The sequence below is a fragment of the Pungitius pungitius genome, chromosome 2 (genome assembly GCF_949316345.1).
Source record: "Pungitius pungitius chromosome 2, fPunPun2.1, whole genome shotgun sequence".
Lineage (NCBI taxonomy): Eukaryota > Metazoa > Chordata > Actinopteri > Perciformes > Gasterosteidae > Pungitius > Pungitius pungitius.
In genome coordinates, this window is record NC_084901.1 from 2,171,185 (window position 1) to 2,198,032 (window position 26,848).

Here is a 26,848-nt window from a genome sequence, read left to right on the forward strand (position 1 = left end):
ATTTGACTTCTTTAAACTAGTTAGTACAGGTAAAGTACATCTGTGGCGCTGCACAGTCTTTCTTTGGTGACATTTAAAAAGAATAGAAAATGCTGTGGTATCCTTTTTAAAGAATAATTAGAGAAATGTCCATTTTAATTACCGCCTGCTTTAGGCGCAGGTGTTACTAATGACATGAATTAGCCAGTCACCTGTGATCAGGATGATGGGTCACACCTGTGCTTTCATTCTAGGAGACGTGGTGAAAAGGATCATTTCCTCATAAACTGCAGGATTAGTGCTCCACCCGCAGACCACAGAAGGCGTGGGGGGACAGCGCCCCCTGCAGGGAATAAACAGTAGCACACATCTTACGTTTAGGGGACTTTCTTCTCCCTCCTTCAAACTCAACTTTCCTTCGAGCTAGCTCAATGCTAACGTCAGCCATACTGGCTAATAATGCTCGTCCAATCGCATTGTTGAGGTAGCATGCTAACGAGAGCTAATTAGCACAATGCAAAGTATTGCTATGTAGCTACCATAAATGTTGGTTACTGCAACCACTGCTACAACAGCTCATAGAATTAGCCTTTTGTAAGGAAGTTGTTAAGAAGTAATAAAAAAGGAAATGAAGACAGGAGGACGAGATGTGTTTTATTTTTATTTACTTAAAAACTGTTGCCTGACAGCTTATAAATCATTGTTTATAGAAGTCTCCAACTCAGAGAGCAGAGATTTACAACCAGTCAGTTAATGAACAATCATGAAGCTACGTATGCTCGGTCGCCCCCCCCCCCCCCCCACTACTAGATTTACACCCCACTAACACAAATCTGAAGTCTCAAGACGACAGCATCCAAATAGCTCTAAAGCAGAATTGACCTATTTCTATTCCTTCACTAAATGAAAGGCAGGATTTCTGTTTCCCCCGATGTAACATTTACCAAACCTTGGAATGGCAACAAACAGCAACCTAATCGAGAGGAAACAGACCTGAAAGATGGTTTTAAAGCTACCAACCTGGAGTACCCTGGCTAGAAAGTGAGTAGTCAAGCAAACTGGATGCACGTCCTTATTTAGTGTCAGACAAAGCACCGATATTTTTGCAATTCATCTCTAAACAGGAGATATAAGACACAACGTCTGCATAAACAAGCATCAAAATCCCAAATAATTTCTTTCCTTTGAGCATTTCCTTAGAAATATAGTTTGTGCATACTTTGTACATTATAAAAAAAATGCTTTTCATCTGTTAAGAATTTTTCTTTCAAATTAAAAAAACATAACTGATGGAAACATATTTCCTTTAAAAAAAACATCTCCCAAAATAAGCAGCAGCCTGTGCCTTTAAAACAATAAATCTTCCTATTTCATAAATATTAGCTCTCGGCTTTGATATAAAAAATGTCAATGATGCTCTTTTATGTCCTTCTGTTTTACCCATCAAACATGTCTAATGGGGCTTAAATGGCAAAATATTGTTTTTAAACTGACTGAAAAATATCTACATTATTCATGACAATTCCAGTTTTCTCCAGGATGTTGTTGCTTCAACCCATTATTAAAATGTTTTGTATGTAAAATCAAAAAACCCAGTAGAATCTCTTAACCAGAGAGATCAACCTTGAGAGCAACTTCCTGTTTCGCTGCCGGATTTTCACAGTAAAATCCCACCTCGTTATACCATTAAACTCTTAAACAACATTGTCATTCAGGTAACAAATCTTGAAGTTAGAATATGTATTCTGTGTGTATTTATTTTTTAATTTCTATCTTAAGATTTTGCCTCAACATGGATATGACAGCAGCTTATAAACTAGCAAATTTCAACTCGATCAAATGAAGGCGGGCAGTTTTGTGTTTCCCACAAAAAGTAATTCCTTCATCCGTTTGCAGTTAAGATTATTCGAAAAAAATTCCTCGGGAAATCCGAGGGCTTAAAATATTCCTGACACCTGTTCTGTCTCACTTCCACGGACACGCTTCTGGACTTGACCTTTGACCCGCAGCTGCAACAAAAACGATTCCCTCCGACGTCTGCCGAGCCTCAGCAGCTACGGTTGGTGTTTGAGAGAAACCAAATACAGTTCTTTGAGGGTTACGCAGTGTGTGTGTGTGTGTGTGTGTATTCTTTTGTGTCTGAAGTAAACAACCCTTCCAGAGTCCTTCCTGAGCTGGTGACCCCTGACCTGAGATCAGCCCGGGGTTGTGAGTTGTCTCCGGGTTGCCGCGCTGTGACTTCCCTGCTGCAGAGCGGACGTTACTGTTCAAGAATCATCGCCTCTTGGAAGGCTTCGATCCATCTGGAGACAAAACAATACCAAAAAAGAAGGCGCTTAGCCACCGCCGGGAAATAAACTAGCAAAATACTGAGGGGAGGGTTAGTTCGATCACCTCTGAGCGGTGGGGATGTCGTCGGCTTTGAAGATGTAAAACAGCGTGTTCTTGTGGTACAGCTTGAACTGCATCTTCTGGGCCGGGCCGTTCTTCTCCTCCCTCAGGAAGAAGCCCAGCAGAGGCTGACTCTCCAACGCTGCGACATCCTACAAAAGGGGACGCTGATTACCGCGAAGGCTTGATAAAAACAACAACAACAACAACAACAACGTGTTAAAATGAGCCCCGGTCGGTCCAGGAGGACGACAGGATGCCGAGGTGAGCGCACCTCGCTGGCAGCGTAGGTGTACAGGACTTTGTTCTTGATGACGAACCACAGCCGCTTCCACTGCTTCTTGTTGCCTTTCGAGCGGTTCAGGTAGCCGCTCATGGAGGAGTTCTCGGTGTTGGCGGACACCTGGAAACCGAAAACACCGTCACACACTCGAAGGGTAAACGACGCACAGGAGGAACGAGGCAGGGAAACAAGACTTTGATTTGGGTTCCTCGCCTCTTTTAGTGCAGCGGGAATCTTCTTCTGTTTTCTGGTGAAGGAGAAAGCTCCAGGTTTGATGGGAGAAACAGACGTTGAAGCACAGCGGTCACCTAAAAAAAAAAAAAAACGTTACCGCAAGTCAATCCTCTGAAGGGTCTTAAAGGCCGAGTCTGATGGCGTCTCTGAATCCTGTTTACATAATTGTTAAAAAGCAACTTACAGATACACAGTCCACCTCAGCTTGTATCAAACCTTACTCAAACTGGAGGGTCAATGCAATTTTTAGGGACTATTTTCAGCGGCGGATGAATCCACATTCACTGCTCTAGAGAGTATTTCTGTGTGGCTTTGTGGGATTGAACCAGTGAGGCTCACTGGTGTGTTCTCATAGGAAAAGGAAGAACCAGTGAAGGAAATATACCACAGAGAACACTGTAAAATTACGTTAGTAAATACTATGATCAGACTGCGGATGAACTTACTATTCTCCTGCAGTTTGGCAAAGCAGTGGTCACACACTCGTGCCGGTTGGTTCTTCAAGTACTCCAGGTAGTACTTATTGGCGGAGCACGCCTGACACACCACCTGTCGGACACAGGCGTAGCTGCGATGAGAAGGGAGGGTGGGGGCGGGGCCATTAAACAGTGCGTGGGCCGGGGGGGGGGGGGGGGGGGGGGGGGCGGCGGTAGGTGCAGCGGTACGGACCCTTCCACAGGCGCGGCAGTGATGCCTCCTCCAGGTGAGGGTGAACTCACAGGTGCAGATCATGCACATGGTGGCCCTCAGGTCCGGGATCCAGATGGGAGCCTTAGAACCCAGCGGGGCCCCCGTGTCCACCACGCCCTCCGCCTGGGTCGAGACAGACCGGGGGGGGGAGGGGGGGAGGTTAACGTGGACACATTGAGGGGGCATCTGTGGCCCTCACTCACACGCACACAGATGCTTGGCTGTACCTCCTCCTGACTTCGACTCGACGTGAAGGTGATCTTCTTCTTGGTGTAGTCGTCGATGGCCTTGGCGATGGCCTCCAGCCACTCGTCCCTCTCCGTAGCCGAGCTGCAAAGAAGCACCACAACTCTCAGCCCACAGCCATCGCAGGGATCGAATTTTCGACGCAACTGTCACGACGTGTTGAGACTGACCCGGCCGACAGGATGAAGGAGCGCTCCACGCTTTCGATGTTCAGCTCGTTCTGATAGGCCTCCTGGCTCGGTTTACTCACCTGGGAAACGGAAATAGCAGAATTCCACCGATGAAATGGAGGAAAAACACACGGATAGTATATCAAACAGAGGGAAAGTGTGTGTCTAACCTTCATCCCAGCCAGAGAGAGGACACTGATGAGTTTGTACTGGCTTGACTGGACCGGAGTGGTGTACATGAGTGCGTCGTTGAACTGGGCGAAGCACAGACACAACTTCAGAAAATGTGTCAAACCAACAGCAAAACGTAAACGTGGATGGAATTATTGCTCACCAGAAAGAACATGCGAGGCTGCATGACTTTCCTGGACAGCTTCATCAGAGTGCCCTCCTTCAGAAACACCTGGAAACCAACCGGGCCGCGCTCAGAAAAACAACTTCTTCTCTTTCGACCCGTGTGAGAACGTTGACTCACCCGTCCCGGCTGAACGATCTCATGCTGTCCGTTGAGGCTGTACTGAATCTGCATCAGCTTCTGGAAGTTATCCTGTAAGACAGCGTCAGAGCAGTGAGCACCGGGCCCGAGGACGACGTGATCCAGAGCGTCGGGGGCCGCAATGAGGCCTCACCCCTTGTTTCATGATGTCATTGGCGTGGTTGGCCACTTCTTTGACGACGCCGAGGGCCGCTGCGCGCAGAGCAAAGGTTAAAACATCAGTGATCCTCCTGGTGGACACATAACAGGAGGGTGGGGGGGTCTTTATCTGACCTTGTGTGTCTTTGTAGTCCTCTGAGTCCTCTGGAAGGTTCTTCAGATAATCTGAAAAAAAAAAAAAAAAAAGAAAAAGTGTTTTGAGGATGAGGATGTGTGAGACAGGTTTTAAATGTGAACCCTGTGTCGAATACGCTCGAGAAAAAAAGCAGTTCTGTAGGTGCTCTCGGTTTTGGTATCAGGGGGAGACACGGAGAACAAAATGTTATTTCCTTTTTTCCTTCATGTTTCAAGTTTCCCTGTGTTGAGCTCCTCGGGCTCCTCTCACCATTACTGTCCACAAGGTGTCAGTGCGCCTCCATACACACACAGAAGCGCCTCACCGCTCTGCTAATTAAAAAAAAGATCGTCCCTGCCTCAGGAAACCCTTTGACCTTTGGCCTTGCCCGAGCAGTGAGAGTGTGTTTGTGTACCTGTGAGCAGCAGCTGGTACTGAGGGATCCTCTGCACGGGTTTCAGCAGGTAGTGTTTCAGAGCCAGACTGGCACATCGTGGACTCATCTGGGACGAAGCGGGCACACAGGTATGGACATTTTGTCAATTAATTTAAACTTTTCTGAAAGACAGCAAATTCAATAGTGAAAAAAAAAAAACGGTTGGCTATAGACAACATTCGTGAAATGTAATAATGCAAAAATTACAATAGCATTACAGAGTTGTAACAACTGTATTTTCAGCATCACCTCAAACTCTCGGACGACAGCGGCGAACGCAGCGTTTTTCCGGCACTGCTCGTCTAACAGAGCCACGTTGTTGTCAAACTGGCGGATGTAGGTGGAGTACATCTTCAGGTAAGGACCCTTCTGGACGAAGATGTCCGACAGTCTCTGGTGATCCGTCCTGTCGGTGGGCCGAGGCATGACAAGTGTTTGTATACACACTCTTTAACAGAATAAAACACTTTGAAGCTACTACTATTTAGTGTTTTTTATAGGATGTATGACAACAATTCACTCAGATAAATCAAGTTAATGTGTGTATCGCTGCAATAAAGTCCAGGGGAGCTGCACCATGGGGACTGAAATGATCTGAGAGGTCATAAACAAACCTCCAGTAAAATCACCCCCCATTGCATTGTGGGAGCTGCTGTGTGTTTACCAGTGTGCCACCCGCTCCTCCAGCTCCCTCAGCAGGTCTCTGTTGAGCTGGTACAGCTGTGGCAGGTAGTACAGGATCTGGCTGAGGATGCGATCGTCCACCACCGCTTTCCCATTCTGACGGGTCGCCTTGGCAACAGCATCCCGAAAGTCCTGGAGAGACGCAGAGGGTTGATGCTTCATCCGCGGGTTCAGTCTCTCACACACACACACACACACACACACACACACAGCTGACTCAGCACTAACTGTCCAGTGAGCCAACACACACACACACACACACACACACACACACTAGGGAGGAAGCAAGGAGACCTCTCTCTTCCTCTCTCTCGTCTTCTCTCACTCTCTCTTGTCCCGATTTCAACAAATACATTTGCAATGACTTTAAACGCAGTCTGATGCATCACTAGCAGATCAATTTTTTTTTTTTATCTAATCACCAACTAATACATTTCTGCAAACATCAACTAAAGAAAAACAGAACAACTAAATTTCTTGCACAAGGAGACTTTGACACAAACGCCCCTGAACCACGATAGAAAACAGCAATAACGGTCACTCAGGAGCGACTTTTGCTTATATTATGAAACCGACAAACCGCCGTCTTTATGCTCACAAAACGGACAAGAATGTTGGCACTAAATTAACTAAAAACGTCCCACACACACACTCACAAACCCACACAGCACCCACTGCACAAACACAACATAACACACACACACACACTCAACATAACACACACGCACACAGAGGATTATCTAAGGCATGTGTGTGTCTGGAGGTCGTCTCTGTGGCCTGAGGAAGCAGCTGCTGTGCGGCCGAGGGGAGAATGCGATCTGGCCTCTTTTTTTGACCGAGTGCCTGCGACCCCTCCCCAACCCCCCACACCCCCACCCCCTCACCGCCAACACACATGAGGGCAGAGAGAGTTAAACAAAATACTTTAAAGTTCACTCTAATACAGTTAGTTCTGACATCAGGGGTCACTGTGTGCAGTGGAACACTGAGCATTCACCTCCCCTAAAAGGAGCATGGAGACAGTCACATGGTGCCTGTTGGCCCAAAACACAAGAACATGCAGCATGGGGGGGGGGGGGGATTCGGGGGCGGTATACTTTTCTCCAACTTATCTGAATAATAAAAAATAAGCTTTTTGACATTTGAACTTGCCAATTGAGCCAAACTAAACTTTAGCTGGCAACGATCGTGCTGTCTTTTTTCCTCTACAATAACAAACGCACACACACACACACACAGACACACACACTCAAGTGTTTCCCTGTAAAGAGGCCCGATCAAAAGCGCTGCCTGCCTACTTGTGGCCGCGCGTTTTACCTCCAAAAACCCTCCAACGCAGCAAGTTTAAAAAGCCTCGTCTGTGGAATGACTGCATTCATTATTCATTGCCCTCATTGATTCATCTGCATCCGGGGAAAAAAAAAAGCTTCAAATCACAAAAACTCCTGTTTATGTCGGGGACTCTTCTTCCTTTAAAGCAACCCTTGGATAAATGAGACACTTACTATGTGAAGAAGTTTCAGGACGTCCACAAAGCTGAAAGGACAGCAGAGGAGCAGCGGTTAGGAGACGCACGTATGACGCACGTATGACACACGTATGACACGTATGGCGTAGCGGGTTTCGCTCTCGCAGCACTCACACTTTCTCGGAGCTCATGATCTCCTGCGCGATGTGCACCACCTTCTTCCTCTTCACCTCGTCCTCCTGCTGAAAGAGGACAAAGGTGTCGGCAAAGTTTCCCAGACCCGCCCCGAACAAAAAAGCTGGTCGCCGCGGGAACTCACGGGCTCGCCGCAAATCACCATGACGACCGGGCCACCGCCTCGCAGCGTGAAACCATGGAGTATCGATTTGCAGCCCTCGGAGCGAGGCCTCAATCCCTCTCTCCCTCTCACCCGTCTATCGCCTCCCCCTGTGTCTTTCTGATGGAGTGTGTTGTTGAATGGTAATGGGGCGGTCTTTCAAGGACTTAATTTGGACCACGGCCTCGACCCCCCCCCCCCCCCCCACCCCTCCCTCTCCCTCCCTAACCCCGAACCCGTCCTATCGGAGCCTGCGTGAGTGACACCCTGAGAGGCATCGGACAGGAAGAGGTAAGGAAAAAAAAAATAGCCCATTGAGAGAGCTATTCCTGAACATGTGCCCCCTCCCCCCCCTCCACCCCCTCCCTTTAACACACTCTGTAACATTTCTGTTTATCTTTGTTTTGTACCAATGCAGATATGTTATCGAGGGGGAGGGGGAGGGAGAGGGTTACCTGTCGGTCTGCCACATCCAGGTGCTCCTTGCTGGAGGTGGAGCTGTCGTCCTCTTCATCTGAGCTGTGGATCTCCTCCTCCTCCTCGGAGTGGACGTCCTGCCCCAGCCAGCCGCTGCAGACCGGAGGAGATTAAATAAAGATGGTGGTTTGTTGGCGAGACGGGCAGCGGATGACCAAGTGGACGCATTTAATCATCACTCACAAGGAGCACGTGAGTCAACCCGCCAAGAGACAATATTGATTACCATTGATTAGATGAGAATCATTTTTTTCACTTTGGAGGTTTAGAGAAAATGCCACAAATACACTGTTTGAGAAGAATTGGAGAAAAAAAAAACCTTGTGGGAGATAAAAGACAGACTTTAATTCAGGAAAGAGAGGCCCTGCTGATAACAAAAAGAAAAATATATATTATCATATTTCTTCAAACTGTCACAATTTGTGGACATTTACTGGACTAACTGATCAATTAAACATGTATTATTGCTATTATTTGGTTATTAACTCAGTCTTTTCCTACATTGACTTTCATATTGATGTTGATATAGTGACATCATATGACCCCCCCGCCCCTCCTGATTTCAAAGGAGTTCATGTGAGTTCCCGTCTTTTGCCTCCATCAGCCCTTCTGCTGCCATCTCTCGGCATAAAAAAAGAAAAGGGTGACGACTCAGAATAAATATCAAGAGAGGAAAAGACTGTGGGACTCACATTTCCTTTCACTGTCATCAGCAATAGTCTCCCCCCCCCTCTAGCCCCTCGCTCCGCTTCCTTGATTTCCTTACGTGCCGTTAAATAGTAACACACACTCGCTCGTCCTCCTCCCGGCTCCCTCGCTCCATTCCGGCACAGAGCGCCGCTTGTCTACTTGTTTCCTCGCATGAACTAAACGGGCTCAGAGGGAAGCACAGGCCGCTGACCATGTGATGCACGGCACACAGAATTAAGAGACCTGGTCGGTCCCACTACGCCGTCGCCGGTGGGGGGGGCACCTCGCTGAAACAGGAAGCACGGCATCGTGGGAAGTGGCTGGCGCTTTACTGTTCAATCAACATTTATAACACACTTATGAATCTATGTTTTATTTTAAAATTGATGAATGTATTGTTATTATTGTTATGAGAATGTGGCGTGAATATTGGACTTCGGGGGTGTGCGGGTAGAGGAGGGAGGGGGTGGTTTATTTTCCCTGTTCTCCGGTGCCTGGTGGTGTTTCTGCGATTCTCAGACATTTCCTGCCCCGGCCACTGAAAATAACCCACAGGAAAACAGGCCGACCTGCTGCACATCAATGCTCCCATCAAATTCAATGCCCCCCCCCCCTTCCCTCACACACACACACACCCTGGCCCCCACCCACGCCTCAAAGGCCAACTTCTACAAACTTGTAAACATGAACCGTCGATGTCACCGTCACCTGGGCAACCCTTCGTACACTCTGTGGTTCCCACAATGAAGCCACAAATTAGAGAGTGGCTGCTCAGTTCTCGTTCTGTCGCACACACACACACACACACACACACACACACGCACGCACACGCACACGCACACACACGCACACACACACACACGCCGTACACACACACACACGCCGTACACACACACACACGCACGTACCTCTCGTACTCGTGCTCGTAGCCCCTGTGGTACGGATCCTGCACTTCGTAGATGTCCGAATCCTCTCCGTCGGGGTCATGTGACCAGCCCGGCCTGGCGCCGTGAAACGGCAGGTTCATGTACTCGGGGATCTCCTCGTACAGGGGGACGTTCTCGTACTCCACCGGCTCCTCGCCGTACTCGCTGCGAATGTCCGCCTCCACCACGCAGCTACTGGGCCGCTGCAGGCTCCTCCCCCCCGGGCCGGAGTCCACGCCGGTGCCGTCCAGGGACTGGCTACCCTTGGCCAGCAGCTTTGGCAGCATCTTGACGGACAGCCGGAGCTCCAGCAGCTTCCTGAAGGAGAGGCTCCTCTTCTGGGAGTCGGCCCGCGTCACCAGGTCGGCCGCGGAGAAGGACTGCGCCCGCTGCTTGCCCCCCAGCGCCGGGGCCCGGCCCTTTGGCGGCACGCTGCTCCTGGAGGGCGCCTGCCGGCTGAAGAAGGTCACGGAGGGTCGGGAGAAGCGCCAGGCGGCCTTCTCCTGAGGGGGCGCGGGCAGCTCCCTCATCGGGGTGTTGGCGTGCGGCGGTGCGGGGGGGCAGGCGGAGGGCGGGGGCGGCGTCGGCAGGCTGTGTCGCTGGGGTTTCCTGGGCGGCGCCCGCGGCGCCCGCTGGTCCTCGGCGGGGGCGCCCTTCCTGGCGTGAGCCAGCGGCGGGTGACAGCCGAGCTTGATCTGCTTGGGGAGGCTGTGAGTTATCGGGTAGCGCTCGAAGTCGCCGTACCCGTCCTCCTCGTCCTCCTCCACGCGCTGCTCCGCCCCCCCCCTCTTGTGGCTGTTGGAGTCGGCGTGCGAGAGCAGGACTAAGGAGTGGGAGGTGTTTTTGTTCAGAGGCGGGGGCACGTGCCTCGCCGGTCTGTGAAGGCGAGGCGACAGGGAGGTCTGTCGGGGAGGGGGCACCGGTGCGCCGGTCTCGTCGTCTCCCGAACCGGAGTCTTTCGGGGGGGGCGCGAGGTCGTCGCCTCCCGCGTTGCCCTCGTCCTCTCGCCCCTCGAGCTCCCATTCCCCCGCCGGCTGATCCCGGGCGCCGCGCTCCACGCCGTCCTGCCGCACCAGGGCCGGCTTTTTAGGTTTGCGCGGGTGGGGGACGGGGAGGGGTTTACTGGGGGCGGCGGGAACCTGCAGATCCGGGTGAGGCCCGGGGGGGGACGATGCTTCGCTGAGGGGCCCGGCGCATTCCAACCGCAAGGACCCCGCGGGACATTCGCGGGGAGGGACGCTCGGCGGGGGCGCAATGATGCTGCCTGCAACATCACGGGCCGCCGCGGAGTCCGGTGAACAGGTCCGTGCGTCCGCTTGCGCGGCGTCGGGCTCGGCGGCGGCCCCTCCCCGACGCCGCGCCGTCTCCGGCGCGCCCTGCTCCTCCCCGCCCCCCCGTCCCAGGTCCAGGTGCCTCTGTCTTTGGGGTTTGTCCCTGGGCTTTTTGCCAGTCCCCCCGCCTTCCCCCTTCTCTACGGCGACCGCCTCCTCGGGGGGTCCCGCCCTCTCTCTCGGCCCCGCCCCCGCGGGAGTCCCATTCTGCAGCGGCTCTCCGTGCGCGTCTCCGTTCTCCAGGCGCGGGCACCGGGGGCCTTCCTGGGCCCCGCGGGAGTAGGGCGGAATTATGTAATCCGAGTTACGTTTGTTTGCCTCCAATAAAATCCCATTTTTGGAGTTAAGGAGTAAGAGGCCGTCGCCCAAAGCTTCCTGCCGCTCCCGCGTTAGGGTGAAGGGGTCGCTGGGCTTGGGTGGCGGGGGTGAAACGGGGGGAGACGAGGCAGAGGGTTTGGGAATGCAAGGTTTGGGGGCAACAGCCGGTTTAGCCCTCTTGAGAGTAGCTGGGGAGGGTTGGGAGACGGATGGAGGGGAGGGAAGACCCGGTTTGGGGGCGATGGGTGGGGGAGAGGGTTTGGTGGTGGCAGGGAGTTTAGGTTTGGGAGCTAATGGAGGCTTCTTCACACCTGCATGGAAGAAAGAGAAGAGGGGAGAAGAAGGATTTACTCACTTCCTTTTGGTTGAATCGTGCAGCTCCAGCACGTCACATAAAAGACGCTTCATTCACACTCTTCCACTACGAGCACGGACAGCTGCAGGCTGCCATTAAATCTCAGGCCAAAGGGTCACCTCTCGGGTCAGAAGGACTTATGGCTGGTATAATGCGTGGAATTAATTCAGCGGTTGAAATGAGGATTCGTGGGAGTAATTAAAATCTGCTTAACTATTTGAATTTTTTAAATAACTGCTCCGATGAGTGAGCAGCGAATTAAATCTGGATGATCTCATTCAGAGCTGGATTGGTCCTTTCCTTCCTGTTGTGGGACAACTTTAATTACTTCTCCTAATTCAATTGTACAAACTACTCAAGCAAGCAGTACAAATGGTTTGACAGTTTGCGTTCCTGTATTTCTAAAAGGCATAAATTAAACTGCTCTTGAAGCTCGGTTTACAGACATGTTTGTTGTCAGATTTTGGACCTAACGTTACTACCTCAGTGTGTTTCCCCCGACACAAGGAACTCCTAAAATATTTACTGTAAAACGACAGTAATGCCGATAGTATCCTACTGACATGATGCACGTATCAGACAGGAAAGGACTGGTTGATTTGGTTAAATAGAATAATGAATAAGGGGCCGTGGACTGACATGGACATTTTCCGCTCTGCTGGCTGGAAGTCTCGGCCAGAAGTGGAGTCATCGAGCGGATGTTCCCGAAAAGGCCGACGACCAGAAAAACCGCTGTTCCCCCCGGTCCACGCTGCCGGGTGTCGCCGCCGCACGGAGCCCCGGCGCACACCCCCCCCCCCCCCCCCCCCCCTGGTAGAAACGTTCTAAAGAGGTGGTTTTTACCAAGGAATTGATGTTAAAATCCACTAGACGAGCCGGAGGGGAATCGATCCAAAAACGGGGTTAAAATGTCACTTGTTCTCTTTTAACATCGGCCGAATTGGCCGGCACATGGCGTCGGATGCCACGGGAGTTGATAAACTCACATCCGTGGGCATGTGACCCCCCCCCAAAAAAACCCGGTGGAACAACAAAATGCAGCATTTCCGAGGCGAGATCGGCCTCGTGTGTTTTTAACCCCGTGAAAAGTGACGCCGGGTATCTGCACCGAAACCGCGCTCCTGTCAACGGAAAGATTGACGACTACAACACATCTATTACACACGTCCCGTTTTGGCCAAAGGTGCGCTAATTCGTCCAGGTAAATGCTACCCGCGTTGTGTCGGAAGTTAACGCCGCGGCGCATTGTCGAGTGTTGCTGCATCAACAGCAGGACAGATGTTTTAAGACAAAGGATTTAACCCCCTCCAGCTGCAGCAGTGGCGTTAATATCACACGGAGAAGGGTCGTTTTCACGTCGTGAGTTGTGATGGAGCTTTCGGAAAGCTTTCACGTTGCGGTCAAGCCCGTCTTTTTATATATTTTTGAAAGCTGTTATTAAGAAAAACTGTAATTAAGTGTGGCTGAGTAAAAAAAAAAAAAAAAAACGTTGATGCTATCCACTGTTAGAACATTTGAAATCGCGTAGTTTCTACACTTTCTAAAAATGAACTGTAAAGTGTTTAGAAATAGCTAGCCACATAGCAGGGATAAGCTAAAGTTAAATTGGGTCCACCAAGAAACAAACCTGTGCTCATGACTCCCGACTTGCTCTTTTCTCCATGAGTAAATTAGCTTTCAATGGAATTGCGAGAACATCTTCGTGTTTTCCTCCTTCGACACCATTGTCAGTTTGAGAACCGCTCCAGGGAGAAAACATGCAAAACCTTTTCGCTGTCTCCCCTTATCTCGCCAGCGGATGCACGGTTAACGTCTTTACGCTTATTACTTTTCCCATTTTCCCCCAAAGTTTTCGGCCACGGAGCTTTTCCCAACAATAATCAAGTAGAACGAAAAAAGAAAACATGCACTTCCCTTTTAGGGGTTTCAAAATAAGTTGTTGTTGAAGGAGCTCTGGTGCAGTTGTTGTAGTTTGATGTTAGGCTCACCATTAAGCGTACGAATAAATACAGTTGCATACGTCGTGTAAATATACATGTAGTTCAGGTTGATTCCGGGACTCAGACTGATGACACGCTTTTTGAAAGAAATTGCAGTTTTATTTTTCAAATAGTACTTCCGGTGGTGCACTCGCCGACTCCTGTTAACTTTACACTCGCTTTTCTTCGTAACGGTTCATCCGCCGTCGCTCGCGCCCACTCGAGGCGCTCTCACGTCTGGTCGCTTTGGTTCGCTCGCGAGCAACGGCGGTCGAGGACGAGCATTGTGGGAATTGTAGTTTTAGGCGAAGTTTTAGCAACCGGCTAACGACCAACTTCTCAGCGGCTGGACATGGCTACCGTCGCCTACGACTTCAGAAACGGGCTGTGTATAGATGGCGGAGAGCAATGACTGAAGAGTTTGACGAAGATGTGGTGTTTGAGGTTCGTATTACAGCCGGTATTTTTAATGTTTTAATTCGAAACTTATGGATGCGAGTTGTGGGGCGATAGCCGCTGGGTTCACGAGCCATTGAGGGCAGCTAGCTTAGATAGCTCACCATGCTAGCAGCCTTTTGCAGCCCTGTTGCATTGCACTGGCAGCCCCAAATACACCCACAAGCTGCCTGTTTGCTGTGTTTCTGCTGTGGAGCGTCGTTGGTCATGAGCGGAGGCTGAGCCGCGTGAGTGTGCGCATTGTTGTAGTTGTTTCGTCATCACTAATATGGTACCCAGAGGTGGGGTGCGGATGACCGGGTCCAATGCGTCGGTTCTGGGAGGAACCCGCCTTCACACACACAGACAGACAGACAGACACACACACACAGCTACACTCACACACTCTCTCTTCGTCTGAATGGTGTCGATATGAGCTGCAACTTCGTGTGACAATGCATGTGAGTGGCATTTAATCGTCTGACTGCCAGGCAGGTGTATGTATTGCTATGATGTACAGGTGCTGTATGATGCTGTATTTTATGGACCAGCGCGGAACTGGGTTAGACATTTGAGGGCAAATTCTAGCATGGATGTATTCTTCTCCTCTCTGCATGTATCATGGGCGATTTGAGTCTGAACTGTCTTTTTTTATCGGAATAAGAAACATCATCGGCTGTGTGTACCCCTCTGTGAGTAGATGAGATCAATACTTGATGTCTTGTGCATGCATGTCGTGCAGATTCCATCGTGCAAAAGGCTGAAAGGACATTCCTGGACGTACCAGGGATTTACAGATTCAGAAAAGTAATTTGCATTGAAGAAATAAGTGTGACAAACCTAGAGAAAGAGGAAAAGTACACTGACTAGTGCAACATTTCCTCTTCCTGCTTTAGGCGTTCATTGTTATTAAACTTTTATTGATCAGGTAGTGTCACAATAGAGACCTGCAGACCAGCACACACACATCAGGTGGTAGTGAACAACAGCGTCAGGCAATACAAGAACAACAGAACACAAGAGGTAAGAAAAATGTGCCTCACAAAACTGCAGAAGAAAGAGAACAAAACATGCACAAGATAAAACGGCAGCACACACACAAAGGAGGCTTTTGCGGATAGCAATGTATTTGGAAATAGTGACATTTGTACTGATGGAGAACCTCAAATGTCTGGAGTGAGCTCCCATTTCAATCTGTATACAACGTCACTGCAGTCCATCGTGGGACGGACGGTCATCTGGACCGTAGTGGTTTCGTGATGAAGGTGAATAGACCCGCTTCCAACAGAACCAGCAATGTCATTTACATAGAGCGAAAATACGCTGGCGCGCTTATGAAAGACCGGTCGACAGTGTCAGATGCTTTAGTTAAATCAATAAAGAATGCTGGCAGGTGGACGGGGTGGACAGAGGGAAAGAGTCCCGGGAGCACGCCAGAAGAGCCGGTCAGAAGGTTCTCCTCTGGACCGAGGGGCTGATCACCACATGTCTCGACAGCTCCTTCCCCCTGGGACTATATGTCTCTAGCTTCTCATCCATCCTTCCTCAACTAACTCCAATAAATCTGCCTGCTCTTTCTCTTTGCAGAACTCCCCTCTTTTCCAGTACCTGCATGATCTAGGGCACACAGACTTTGAAGCATGTCCGACGGCCTCGCAGGAGGACGAATATGGCGGCCTCACCTCTCCCAACGGAGATCCGGGGGAAACTTCAGTGAGTCTTTATTTTGTTACACCATTTTCTGCATTTCATACACCGGATACACCCGTGGCATCGTGTGTGTCACTGTTTGACTCAGTCAGACAGAAAGTAATTGATAAAACTATCGACGCCAAAGTGCACCACAGCTCTGCACGTGGTCACCCGCAGGCCGCCACGTCAGCTGGTTTATCAAATGCTGTACTTCAGTCATGTTCTCTACTCTGACATGATTCCAGGCGCTCTTAACGTTCTCCACCGTACACTTGTTTTTGGTGGATTTATTTGTCAGCTTGCTTCTATTCCTTGAGGAGCACCTGCATCTGAGTAAGCGTGGATGGGCGCAGTTTGGGTCGGGCCTGTGCTTCATACAGACGAGGGATCTCTGTGTGACGGGAAACGGTCTTGTGTTTGTTTCCGTCCAGGAACTTTCCGTCCGTGTCACGCTTCCTCTCTGGTGCGCTGTTGTTCTCGGGAGTTAAGGGGGATGAGGGAGTCTGATGGGACAGGAAAGCTTTTGGGTCGTCCCCGTGTGACCCGTTTCCTGGAGCTCAGATAAAGTCGGAGCCGGGGAAAAAACACACCGTGTCAGCGTCTCCTGATCCTTGTGTGTAATACACGCCGCTGATTATTAACTAAAAGCTAAATACATTGTTTTGCGTTGTGTCGGTGAAACCACAACTTTATAGGGTTTTTTTTTTTTTAGCTTCAGAAGTTCTGGAAGCTTGACCTTTTTTTGGCAGCCATGCCAGCTGTTTCTTCAATTCCATTATTTATGCTAAGCTAAGCTAACCATCCAACCAAAAAACCCTGACTAAGCTGATTAGTGAAGAAATGATCCTAATCATGATTAGTGAGTACACGGTTGGGGATTGTATGTAGGCCCTTAAGCACTTGCAAGAAAAACTTGCAACATCTTGAACAGGCTAAGGTTTGTTATCCAAATGTCAACGAAATTCAATTGTGAGGGTGTGTGTGTAGAGAGTCATATAAAGCAAGAAATAAAACTGTGTGTGTGAGGTTTATTTTCTATGTGGCGTCTCCAATGAAAGACGTACAGACTCATTTTTTTTTCTGGAGCTCAACAAATCGTTCCTTTACATGTGCCCACTGTATACTTGAAAAGGATCAAAGCTCAAGTTTTAATGATGCTGAGAATGTAAACGTTCAGCCATAACAGCAAAATGAAGATTCAGCCAACTTCTGTGGTTTTTTTTGTTTTTTTTGTGCCACACCAGAGCTATATAGTGATTATACAAACTCACATTGCCCTTTTTGTTGTCTCCTGGGATACTCCCGTGTGTGTTTTTAGGTGCACACACTTGTTATGTATTGGTTGTTCCCAAGCTGGAATAAGCTCACTGAAATTACGGAAAGCCTTCCAGGTGAATCCTTTGTTATTTCAAACTTGGAATATCCTTTCCTTATCCCCTGAGGTGGTACCAGGTCATGAAATAATAAAGAGTCCTTCATGGAACTGGCACCTGGCTCAATAACAACCTTTCCGCTGTGTGTGTGATCCTCAGGGAGGACGCCTGTGGAGACTGGCTGAAGCTTTCTGGAGATGGAGTCCGGTTCGCCAGGCGGCCGCGTCCCGTCAGATGGGCCAGCAGCTGGTGGGCAGAATGGCCAACAGACAGGAATTCTGGCACCGCGACCGGCGGCGTCTCCTCGTTACGGATTTCAAGGCATCGATCCGTGTGTTTCTCCTTTCCTCCCCAGGACGCCGTGTTCGGCCAGTACTCGGTCAAGTGCCTCCTGGACCAGGACGTGCTGCTGCAGGAGGATGTGGAGCTGATCGAGCTGTTAGACCCGAGTCTGCTGACCCTCGGGTCGTCGGCCTCCGGCTCGTCCAGCCGAGCGGGCGTCCTGCCCAGGCCCGGCCTCATAGCCAGGCCGTCTCTATGGTACGTAGTTAGGAAACAAACACACACCAATGGAACCGCGGGTGGGCTCACCAGCGAGTATGACAGCATTCCAATGCGACACCACCACAAGCCGCAGCCATTGCCTCTGAACGGCATTAAAAAGAAACGGGTCAAGTGAGAGCATTTAAACTTTGACTTGTGTCCCTGAGGGTTTGTCCCCCGGCCCTCGTCTCCCTTTATGGATCCAAACCGTCAGATAACCAGTGGACCACTCGTGAGCATTCCTCCCTGCTGTCATCACTCAGGGACATGGCGGGGCTGGTGGGCCTGGCTGCGGTGCTGCTGGGCGCCTGCTCCGTGTCCGAGGGCCCGTGGTCGCTGTTGGCGGCCCCGTGGGGCCTGGCGCTGCTGGGCTGGCTGGGAGTGAGGGGGGTCCTGCTGTGGAGGCGGGGCCGCATGCAGAGAGCCGTCCACTCGCGCACCGCGCAGCTCCAGACTCTGCTCCACAACAGCAAGACGCTGACCGGCCTGTCCCGTAAAGCCCTGCGCCTGGTGCAGGAGACGGAGGTCATCTCCAGGGGGTTCACCCTGTAAGTGTGCTGGTCCTTATATCTACCTGTCACCCAATCACATCGTAGTCATGTGCATTTCCGGTCATGTCTCCACTGGGTCCAGCCTGCTCTGTTAATTCAATCTACGTGTGTGTTGGTGATTTGTAATGCACGGCAGCTCCTGTCTTAGACCTCTATTTGTGTGTAGCTCTAGCATTGTCCATAAACCCCCCTCCAACACAATACTTTAATCTCAGTGAGTCGAGGGGGTAGTAAGGCCTTTTTGCCGAGAGTTCTGAGAAGATCGATGCCACTCGTGTTTGAAAAGTAAAATACTGCAGCTAATTAGTTTAGATTAGCATCAAGCTAGTTAAAGGCCATCTTTGCTACCTCCAAAGACCTTCCAGCACGGCCTTTTTTCACTTTGTATGAATTCATGAATGAATTAAACAAAGTAACGTGTAAACTATTAAGCTTCTAAGGTGATGGGGAGGTACGTTTTGTACACTTTGAGAGTTTGACCCTGGATCCAGTCTTTGTGCTAAGCTAACCAACCTTAGCTCCATCATCTTTACCACACAGGCACGAGAATGCAACTCCTGGTGAGAACGCGATTGAGCGCTGAACTATCCCCTAATAGCATGTCACGGCTAATGCAATGTCACGTTGTCTTGTTCTGTGGAGCTTTCATTTTCCCACTCTGTCGGTTTTCGTCTCTTGTGTCGTCTTTAGTTGTGTGCCATTCAGTGTTTTGTGTGCCCCCCCACCCCCCCCACCCCCCCCTTTACCTCTTTTGGACGTCTCAACAGTTGTATCACATTTCACTTGTCAAGTTTGCTCGACAGGGTGAGTGCGGCCGGCTCCTTTAGCAGGGCGGGGGCGGGGGCTGGGGCGGGGGCGGTGCCACGCGGCCAGCAGCTGATCGGCCTGAGGAAGACCCTGTACCGGGCGCTCCGCACGGCCTTCAGAGCCTCGCGTCGGGCCACCTGTCACATGCTCAAGGCATATCCTTTACTGTGAGAGAAAGACCCGTACGTCCTCTTCGTGTCTCTTTGCGATGTCACACAGGGTAACTTTTCTATTTGTGGAAAACATCTGAAAACGTCTCACATTATAACGGAAATACATACAGCATATCTGTCAGCAAGAGGAGAATGTTATTACTGAAATAACCAGTTTGTAAAACCCCGACGTCATTCAGTTCAGAATTGAATTCAGTTTGGAAATTGACTTTTATAGCCATTAGCAAACTATTTGAAATAGAAAACGACACACATTAGTTAAGATACACTTTTATGAGGCTCTGTTTTGATGGAAGAGTGACGTGTCCTTGACCCCTCCCCACGTTCCCTCTGAACTCCGAGATCGACAACGTGACCAACTACGTGTCCGCGGTGCCTCTGAAGGAGCTGGGCCTCGGCCTGGGGATCGAACACCTGGGTGACGAGCAGGCCCAGGAGCTGACGGACGACTACAGCCTGCCCGCCCTGAAGGTGAGGCTCGAGATGCAGAAGAGACGGCAGCAGCTGACGGAGGCAACAAATGTCCGTTGTTCCTTCCTCCAAGATGCTGTTCCAGCTGTGGGTGGGGCAGAGCTCCGAGTGCTTCCGACGACTCGCTCTCCTCCTGTCGCCGCGGAGAATGGAGCAGCCGGAGGAGGGAGAAGGCGACGGCCCCCCTCCCCCCCTGCTGCACCGCTCCATCGGCGCGGTGACGGAGCCCCTCCATCGCGCTCTGGCCAGCTGCCTCTACGAAGTGCAGCGCAGCTTCGACTTCCACCGGCACTTTGAGACGCAGCTGAAGACGCCGGGCTCTGACAGGACGGGGAGGGTCGGGGAGAAATGCCGAGAGCTCAACACGCTGCACTCATCCATCCGGAGCCTGCAGCTGCACCTCAAGGCCCTGCTCAGCGAGTGAGAGACACACACACACACACACATACAATCCTGACCCACTTCATTCTACACTCCCCGTAACAGGAGATGAGATGTAAATGACCAGTGAGGGGAAACTGGCTCACTCAACCAGCAAAGCAGTGATGTTACATAATAAAGGAACGAATGTGTCGGGTTGCAGGGATGCACTAGAAAAAATGTCGAAACTTAAATGCAAAGTGCCTGGTCAACAAATAAGAAGACAAATATAAAAAAATAGCAGTCATGAAGAAGGAAGGAGATGAAAATAAATGGATCATTCGAAAAAGGATTTATGAATTCACCAATTCTGGTACCCCGCACAGAACCATTTTAGGAAGATTTCCCTGCATTCCATGTGTCCTGAATACAAAAGTCACATTAACCTTGAGCCCCGGCATCCGGGTTTATTGTTATGAGCGCACATCAACTCCATGATGAGTATCAGTTTTTACATTGGGCCCTTCTTCTGTTAGATCTCATGTCTCCATTCTATTGTCAGGATGATCATCCTGGAGGACGACCTGGAGAAACTGATGGTGTCAAAGGAGCCGACGGAGCTGACGCTGGAGGGCTACCAGGACCTCAGCGACCGGCTGCACCAGTTGCAGCCGCACATGCAGGCCAGCTCGGGCTGCTGGGAGGACACCGTCGGCCAGGTGCAGCGCATGCTGAGACGGGTCAACGCCTGCGCAGGTGACACCTGCTTTAGCCGTATATCCGTGTGTGTATTTCTACAGGGCTCCTCAGCTCTGACTTCCTCCTCCCTTTAACACGACTATTGACCCCACACCCCCCCCCCCCCCCCCCCCATTCTCTGTAGATAAAGCCCAGGGTCCGGAGCAGTGGGGTCCCGCCATGCCCGAGGTGCCCGCGGCCCCCCCGTCCTACCCGTTGATCCTGGACAGAGACCCTGTGCCAGAGGAGCTGGTAAGAGGAACCGTCCACCCAGACTCCCGCATCACAGGCAAGATGTTCATCAATCAATGTTCTCTGCTGGTTTATTAAAAAAATGTATACGTTTAACCAGGAGTGGGAGGCCTACGTGTCCGACTCTGACTCCGACGGCGAGGGCGCAGGGTCCTGGTCCGACACCTTGTCCCCGGAGGAACGGGAGCGGCAGCGGCGGGAGAGGGAGGAGTCCCGGCGCGTCCTGTCGGAGCTCAAGGCGGTGCTGGGCTTCCGTGCGTCGGAGGGGGAGAGGATGAAGAGGAAGCAGCTGCTCTTCAACGACCAAGGTCCGCGCCACTGAACCCGCGCCGCCGCCTCTCTGCCTCCTGCGATGCTCTAAAGCAGTGGTTCTCAACTGGGTCTGGCTCCGGGACCCACCATCAGGCCTTAATGACAAGCCGCGACCCAAATCCAGGAACATTATCAACTTCTCAAATTTATTCAAAATGAAGTTCACAAGCTGAATTTCATATGTTATATTCAGGATGTTTAATTATCCTAAAAACCCAATGTCTCCCCCATATCAGAATGGTTTGACCCAACCTTGCACAGCTGCTGAAAACATGGGGCACCAAAAAAACGCCAATCCACTGCATTAAAAAAGTCCCTTCAAAATAAAATCACAGGATGAATTTTTTGTGATTTTTTTTTTTTTTTTAATTCTAATTTTTAGTTTCCCATGCAGAGGCCCGCGACCCATTAAAAACGGGTCCCACTAGTAGGTCGCGACCCACCAGTTGAGAATCACTGCTCTAAAGATCCGCACGCCACATTCTGACCGCGTGTCGTCAAGCTGTGCTGGATAATATACACTGAATGCAAAGCCACTTTGGAACTAAGACAAAAAGAATGTCCTCTCTAAATCTCTTGAGTGACAAATGCCCATCACATTCATGATTAATGATTAACAGAAAAGAAAAAACGTCTCACTCCTGCTGGTCAAATACCAACACACACACACCCACTTTGTTCTGACGTAATATAGACAAAAAAAAAGAAGTGATTCATTGAAAGTAGGATTTGTAGATGAATCAATATTTTAGAAAATATTACTTCATTTGTATTACACAGTGGAAGCGTGAAATCATCATTTCAGCCTCACCCTGAAAATGTCTCTCTCTCCTGTCCTCGCAGCGGCTGCTGCGGCTCCGTCAGCCGCCGCCGAGACTCCCGACGCCGTCACAACGCTGCTGGACGCTCCAACTTCTCTGGGATCAGCAGAACGGGGCGATGACGAAGGAAACCATTTCTCTGAGTGCTCCGCAGGAAACGAAGGGGAGGCGACGGACGGCGGGGCGGCGCCCGACCCCTCGGCGAACCCGGTGACGGAGTTCAGCTGTGGTCCGGAGGAGAAGGAAGGCTATTTGGGAGGAACTCTGGTGTGTGCGAGGGGAGGAGGGGGAGCGTCCGAGCTGCACCAATACGACGGCGTGCTGGAGGAGGGCGAGGTCCAGAACGGCCTGGACTGCTGCCTGAAGCCCAAAGGCCCCGCGGTGTCCGTGATGGACCGGCTGACGGAGATCCACGGCTCCGAGGCCCTCAGCTTCAGCTCCGCCCTCGCCGCTCAGGTGGCGGCGCGTTCGCACTCGCTCATCGCCATGGAGGAGCAGACGTTCGGAGATGAGGAGGAGGAGGAGGAGGAGGAGGAGCATGACGGAGAGCAGAGCGACAGGCGAGCCCCCCACAAGGACTGAAGCTGTATTTATGTCTGGTGTCTTCTATCCAGAGCTCTGTGTTCCATCTTTACAGTTTGTGTTGCCCATCCGTCCCTTTCACCCCACATTACTACACGCAATTATTTCTGCTCGCTCGCTGCTCAAACTCAGGTACCAGAACCACTCAAAGCTAAATATAACCCCTCGTTGTTGAGGTCAGAAGAGCAGAATGCCTACAGTCTACACACGTGGTAATGAAATGGAAATATAATGGTTTTAATTGCAGTTTTCCTGTCAGGAGGTATTGGGCTGGAGGATTTGGCAGAGATCACGATGAGGTACAGAGTTGCTTCGTCCTCTGTGGAGAGAGGCAATGTGAAAATACATTTCACGGTGCCTAAATATTGCAAGCAAAATGTAGTCCAATTACTAAAGATATATCGTAAATCATAAGAGTACATTTGTAAAACACACAATCAAAGTGTAGGATTTCGGGAGCTTAAATAGCATTTCATTCAGCCAGTTACATGCGTACACATAAGAGAGGGAGTTCTGCAAAAACACAAAGCAGAACGACATTTTGACTATTGGCCCATTCTTTTTGTCCGATTCCACTTACGTCCGACTGGACCCAATGGGGGGGGGTCGGACCTGTGGCCCACCAAACACAATCCTATCTGGAATGCAACACTACTGTATCTAAGAACATGTCGACTGAAACGGCCCCTTCACAGACTGAAAAAAAGTGGGGGTTCATTTTTACTCACGTGAGGACGATCAATAACTGTATGTCCCATATGATGTTTTCATAAGAGTTTGATGGTGTATTCCCTCCCTCCTTCCCTGTCTGACTTGTCACCATGTATGTCTGCAGCCCCCCCCCCCCCTCCCGTCCTGCATTTTCCAATGTTAAATAAAATACCGTTCCAAAACAGCTAAATCTGTCCAGATTCTTCTGCAGCTTGTTTCAGAGGCTCTCGTGGGGTTTTTTTTTGGGGGGGGGGGGGGAGAACAGGTTTGGTGAGCGACTTGTTTTGTTTTTTCACACACAAACAGCCGGTGCTCGACTAAGGTCGAAGGAACTGCCCAAGAACTGCAGAGAAACAATTGTGTGAAGGTGCAGATCTGGCCACGGTTACAAACCTTTCTGCAGCACTCAAGGTCCCTAAGAGCACAGTGGCCTCCGTACTCCTTAAATGGAAGGAGTTTGGGACGACCAGAAGTCTTCCTTAGACCTTTCCGTCAAGCCAAACTGAGCCATCGTGGGAGAAAAGCCTTGGTGAGAGAGAAGAACCCAAAGATCACTGAGGCTGACAGTAGGTGGTGCAGTAGGGAGATGGGAGTCAACTATCACTGCAGCCCTACACCAGTCGAGGCTTTATGGCAGAGTGGCCCGACGGAAGTCTCTCCTCAGTGCGAGACGTATGAAAGCCCGCTTTCTCTGAACGGCCGTATCAAGTGCCACGGGCATAAAACCTCACGAACGTGTGCGGAGAGGACCAGACCAGACCAAACGTCGTGCAGCGACAATTTACCCGACAAGAGGGCTTTCGAAGCCGCCATACCCCTGGTAGAATGGGCCCGGACAGCCAAAGATGCGGGCTGACCGGCCGATTCATAGGCAAGTGAGATGGCCTCAACCACCCACTTGCTCATCCTCTGTTTCGACACCGGGCACCCGGTCTCAGCCTCAGAGTGCCACGAAGGAAGCGAGATACCAGTGGGTGTCTCCCCAGAGAACGCCCATTCAGTGGGGCATGAGTCGCCGACAAGGGCGCCAAGTATACTTTGATCGTAGACTGGGATAAACATGTGTAGAATCTACACGCCTTCCTTTTAGCGGGGGCTCTGGAGTGGAGAATGGTCTCAAAGACCTCGGTCGAGAGACCAGATTCTAAGAGGCGGGCCCCATCAGGGGCCACGCCCATAGTCTCCATAGCTCCGGGCGGGGGTGAACGATGGACCCCGACGCCTGCGACAGTAAGTCCGCCCTGATCCGAATCTCCAAGGGAGGACCTACGAGGAGAGATATCAGGTCCGCAAACCATACTCGGGGGAGCCAGTACGGGGTACAGGCGTGACCTCGGCCAGCTCTCTCCGGAAGCAAAAGTGTCTCCAAAGGGGTTCCACCACCTTGAGGTGGAGTCTCCGGTCCCCGGGCCGCGGCCCCTGTATCGACAGGGCGTCTGCCCCCTGGTTTAGGTACTCACTGAGCGGAGCTTCCTGAGGGACCACAGGAGGATCTGGCGGGCTAGCTTGTATAGCGGTCGTGAGCGCAGACCCCCCCTGATGATTGATGTATGAAACCACCGATGTGTTGTCTGAACGGACAAGAACATGCTGGTACATCAAGGCTGGGCGGAAGTGTTTCAATGCTCGAAAGACTGCCAACATCTCTAGACAATTTATATGCCAGGACTGGTGATGATGTTGCCACAGCCCCCAGGCTGAGCGACCACTCATAATCGCTCCCTGTGAGGGAAGCGTCTGTCGTGAGTGTGACTCGGCGACAGATCGCTCCTAACACCGGCCCTTGGGATAGGAACCAAGGGTCCCTCCATATAGCCAGAGCCCTCGGGGAGAACCCTTTGGCTCTGAGCCACCACTGCAACAGTCTCAAATGCAGCAGGCTGCACGGGATCACGCTGGATGCCGCTTCCAGCAGACCCAACAGTGACTGCAGAGAGGATCGAAGCTAGTCGAGCCGGAGACAAACGTGCCCGCATCGTGGTCGAATCCCAGATCACGCCCAGGAAGGTGGTCCTTTGCAGCGGGGACAGTACACTCTTCCTGGCGTTGAGTCTCAGCCCCAGACGGTGGATGTGGGCGAGCACACATCAACCGATCACCCTCCGGGCCCTGGTGACTATGGCGTCAGGGCCGCTTCGCCAATGCCCTCTTGGCGGCAGCGGCCGTCCTCAGGCCAGCCCTACCGCGTGAAGGCACCGCCTGAGAGCGCCGTGTCGCGGCCCAGCCTCGGCGAGGGGGTGCACGTAACGCGACACTCTCTTGCTGCGCCAGGTGATGCGCGCTCATCGACGGCCGGGGCTGCCCCTTCTCACGAGCATCCCTGAGGACGCGGCGTCGGCGGGGAAGGAATCTGTCAGGCACGAGCAGACGATGGGAAACAGCGCCCTCTGCGGTCACAGTTTCTGATGGGTCACAGATTTCAGATGTAACACCTGCTCTCGTTTTCGCACCTTCGTACATGTCCGAGTCATCAACAATATGAAGTTAAACATTGGTGTATTAGAGGTAAAGCCTCGCCGCTAACCCTTGAACACAATGGGACCTAATTGTTTTTTAAAGATGCTATTTCAATGAAGCTGCATCTTTTCATCAAATTGTTTACATATCGACATACAATACACAATTTGTTCTCACATTAAAGACCCATTAAACAGAAAATGAATTGAAGCCACCCATATTAAAAATGTTTTGGTCCGTGCATCAAGTGTGTTTTTACCTTAAATGACATTACTATAACATTCTTGTTGTGTTAATTAGGTCGTTAACTGTTATGTGTCCTCCCCCGTGTGGTCAATTCTGTGATTGCCACAACAGTTTGTTTCTGCCGTAGAATGCTGTTTTTGATATTCATTATGTTTCAAGATTACGATTAATTTAATTAAGACACATGTTTTGGTATTTTTTTAGACGTCTTTTCTATTTATTTTTGCTCAAACATCACTTATTTCGTTAATGCTGAACACCTGATATTTACACGATGTATATAATACTGTAATCCGTTCAGTTGATCAGTTTGTTTTACACCCCGCAGGTTTATTTGGGCTCACCCCTCCATGCACGAGCCCCCCTTCAGCTGATTCGGCATGTTTTACTTTTTGCTGCCTTCGAGTGCACACATTTAAATTCGCCTTTTTTCCCGTGAAACGACGTAATTAAAATATGCACAAAGAGGCCCGAATCCCCAACGTTCTCTAGAATGCGATTAATTTGTCTCTCTCTTACGCACTAGCAGCAGCAGTAGTAGTAGTAGTAGCCTCTGCATA

General features: G+C 50.8%; 2 protein-coding genes across 4 annotated transcripts; one reads left to right on the forward strand and one right to left on the reverse strand.

The window, feature by feature from the left end:
• Positions 1-636: 636 nt before the first annotated feature.
• Positions 637-13,687, reverse strand: LOC119210726 (FYVE, RhoGEF and PH domain-containing protein 6). The gene is made up of 21 exons (XM_037461017.2): positions 13,413-13,687; positions 9,764-11,741; positions 8,144-8,258; positions 7,526-7,593; positions 7,389-7,419; positions 5,864-6,015; positions 5,449-5,605; positions 5,179-5,266; positions 4,763-4,813; positions 4,623-4,681; positions 4,469-4,540; positions 4,328-4,396; positions 4,164-4,247; positions 3,994-4,073; positions 3,805-3,907; positions 3,557-3,700; positions 3,334-3,436; positions 2,867-2,961; positions 2,645-2,773; positions 2,374-2,522; positions 637-2,282 (listed from the first exon to the last, which is right to left on the reverse strand). The coding sequence occupies exons 1-21, from the start codon at positions 13,420-13,422 to the stop codon at positions 2,240-2,242; spliced, it is 3,780 nt and encodes a 1,259-aa protein (XP_037316914.2). The 5' UTR covers positions 13,423-13,687; the 3' UTR covers positions 637-2,239.
• vezt (vezatin, adherens junctions transmembrane protein) lies at positions 8,216-23,767 on the forward strand. Of its 3 annotated transcripts, none has more exons than XM_062559458.1 (12): positions 8,216-8,357; positions 15,787-15,912; positions 17,424-17,513; positions 17,620-17,804; positions 18,071-18,355; positions 19,150-19,319; positions 19,661-19,809; positions 19,883-20,229; positions 20,732-20,925; positions 21,053-21,159; positions 21,260-21,467; positions 22,315-23,767. In XM_062559458.1, the coding sequence occupies exons 1-12, from the start codon at positions 8,286-8,288 to the stop codon at positions 22,872-22,874; spliced, it is 2,493 nt and encodes an 830-aa protein (XP_062415442.1). In that variant the 5' UTR covers positions 8,216-8,285; the 3' UTR covers positions 22,875-23,767. The 3 variants fall into 3 exon arrangements, with proteins under 3 accessions (XP_062415442.1, XP_062415446.1, XP_062415435.1); XM_062559462.1 differs by lacking the exon at positions 8,216-8,357 and adding an exon at positions 13,976-14,208; XM_062559451.1 differs by lacking the exon at positions 8,216-8,357 and adding an exon at positions 14,366-14,660.
• The last annotated feature ends 3,081 nt before the right edge of the window (positions 23,768-26,848 follow it).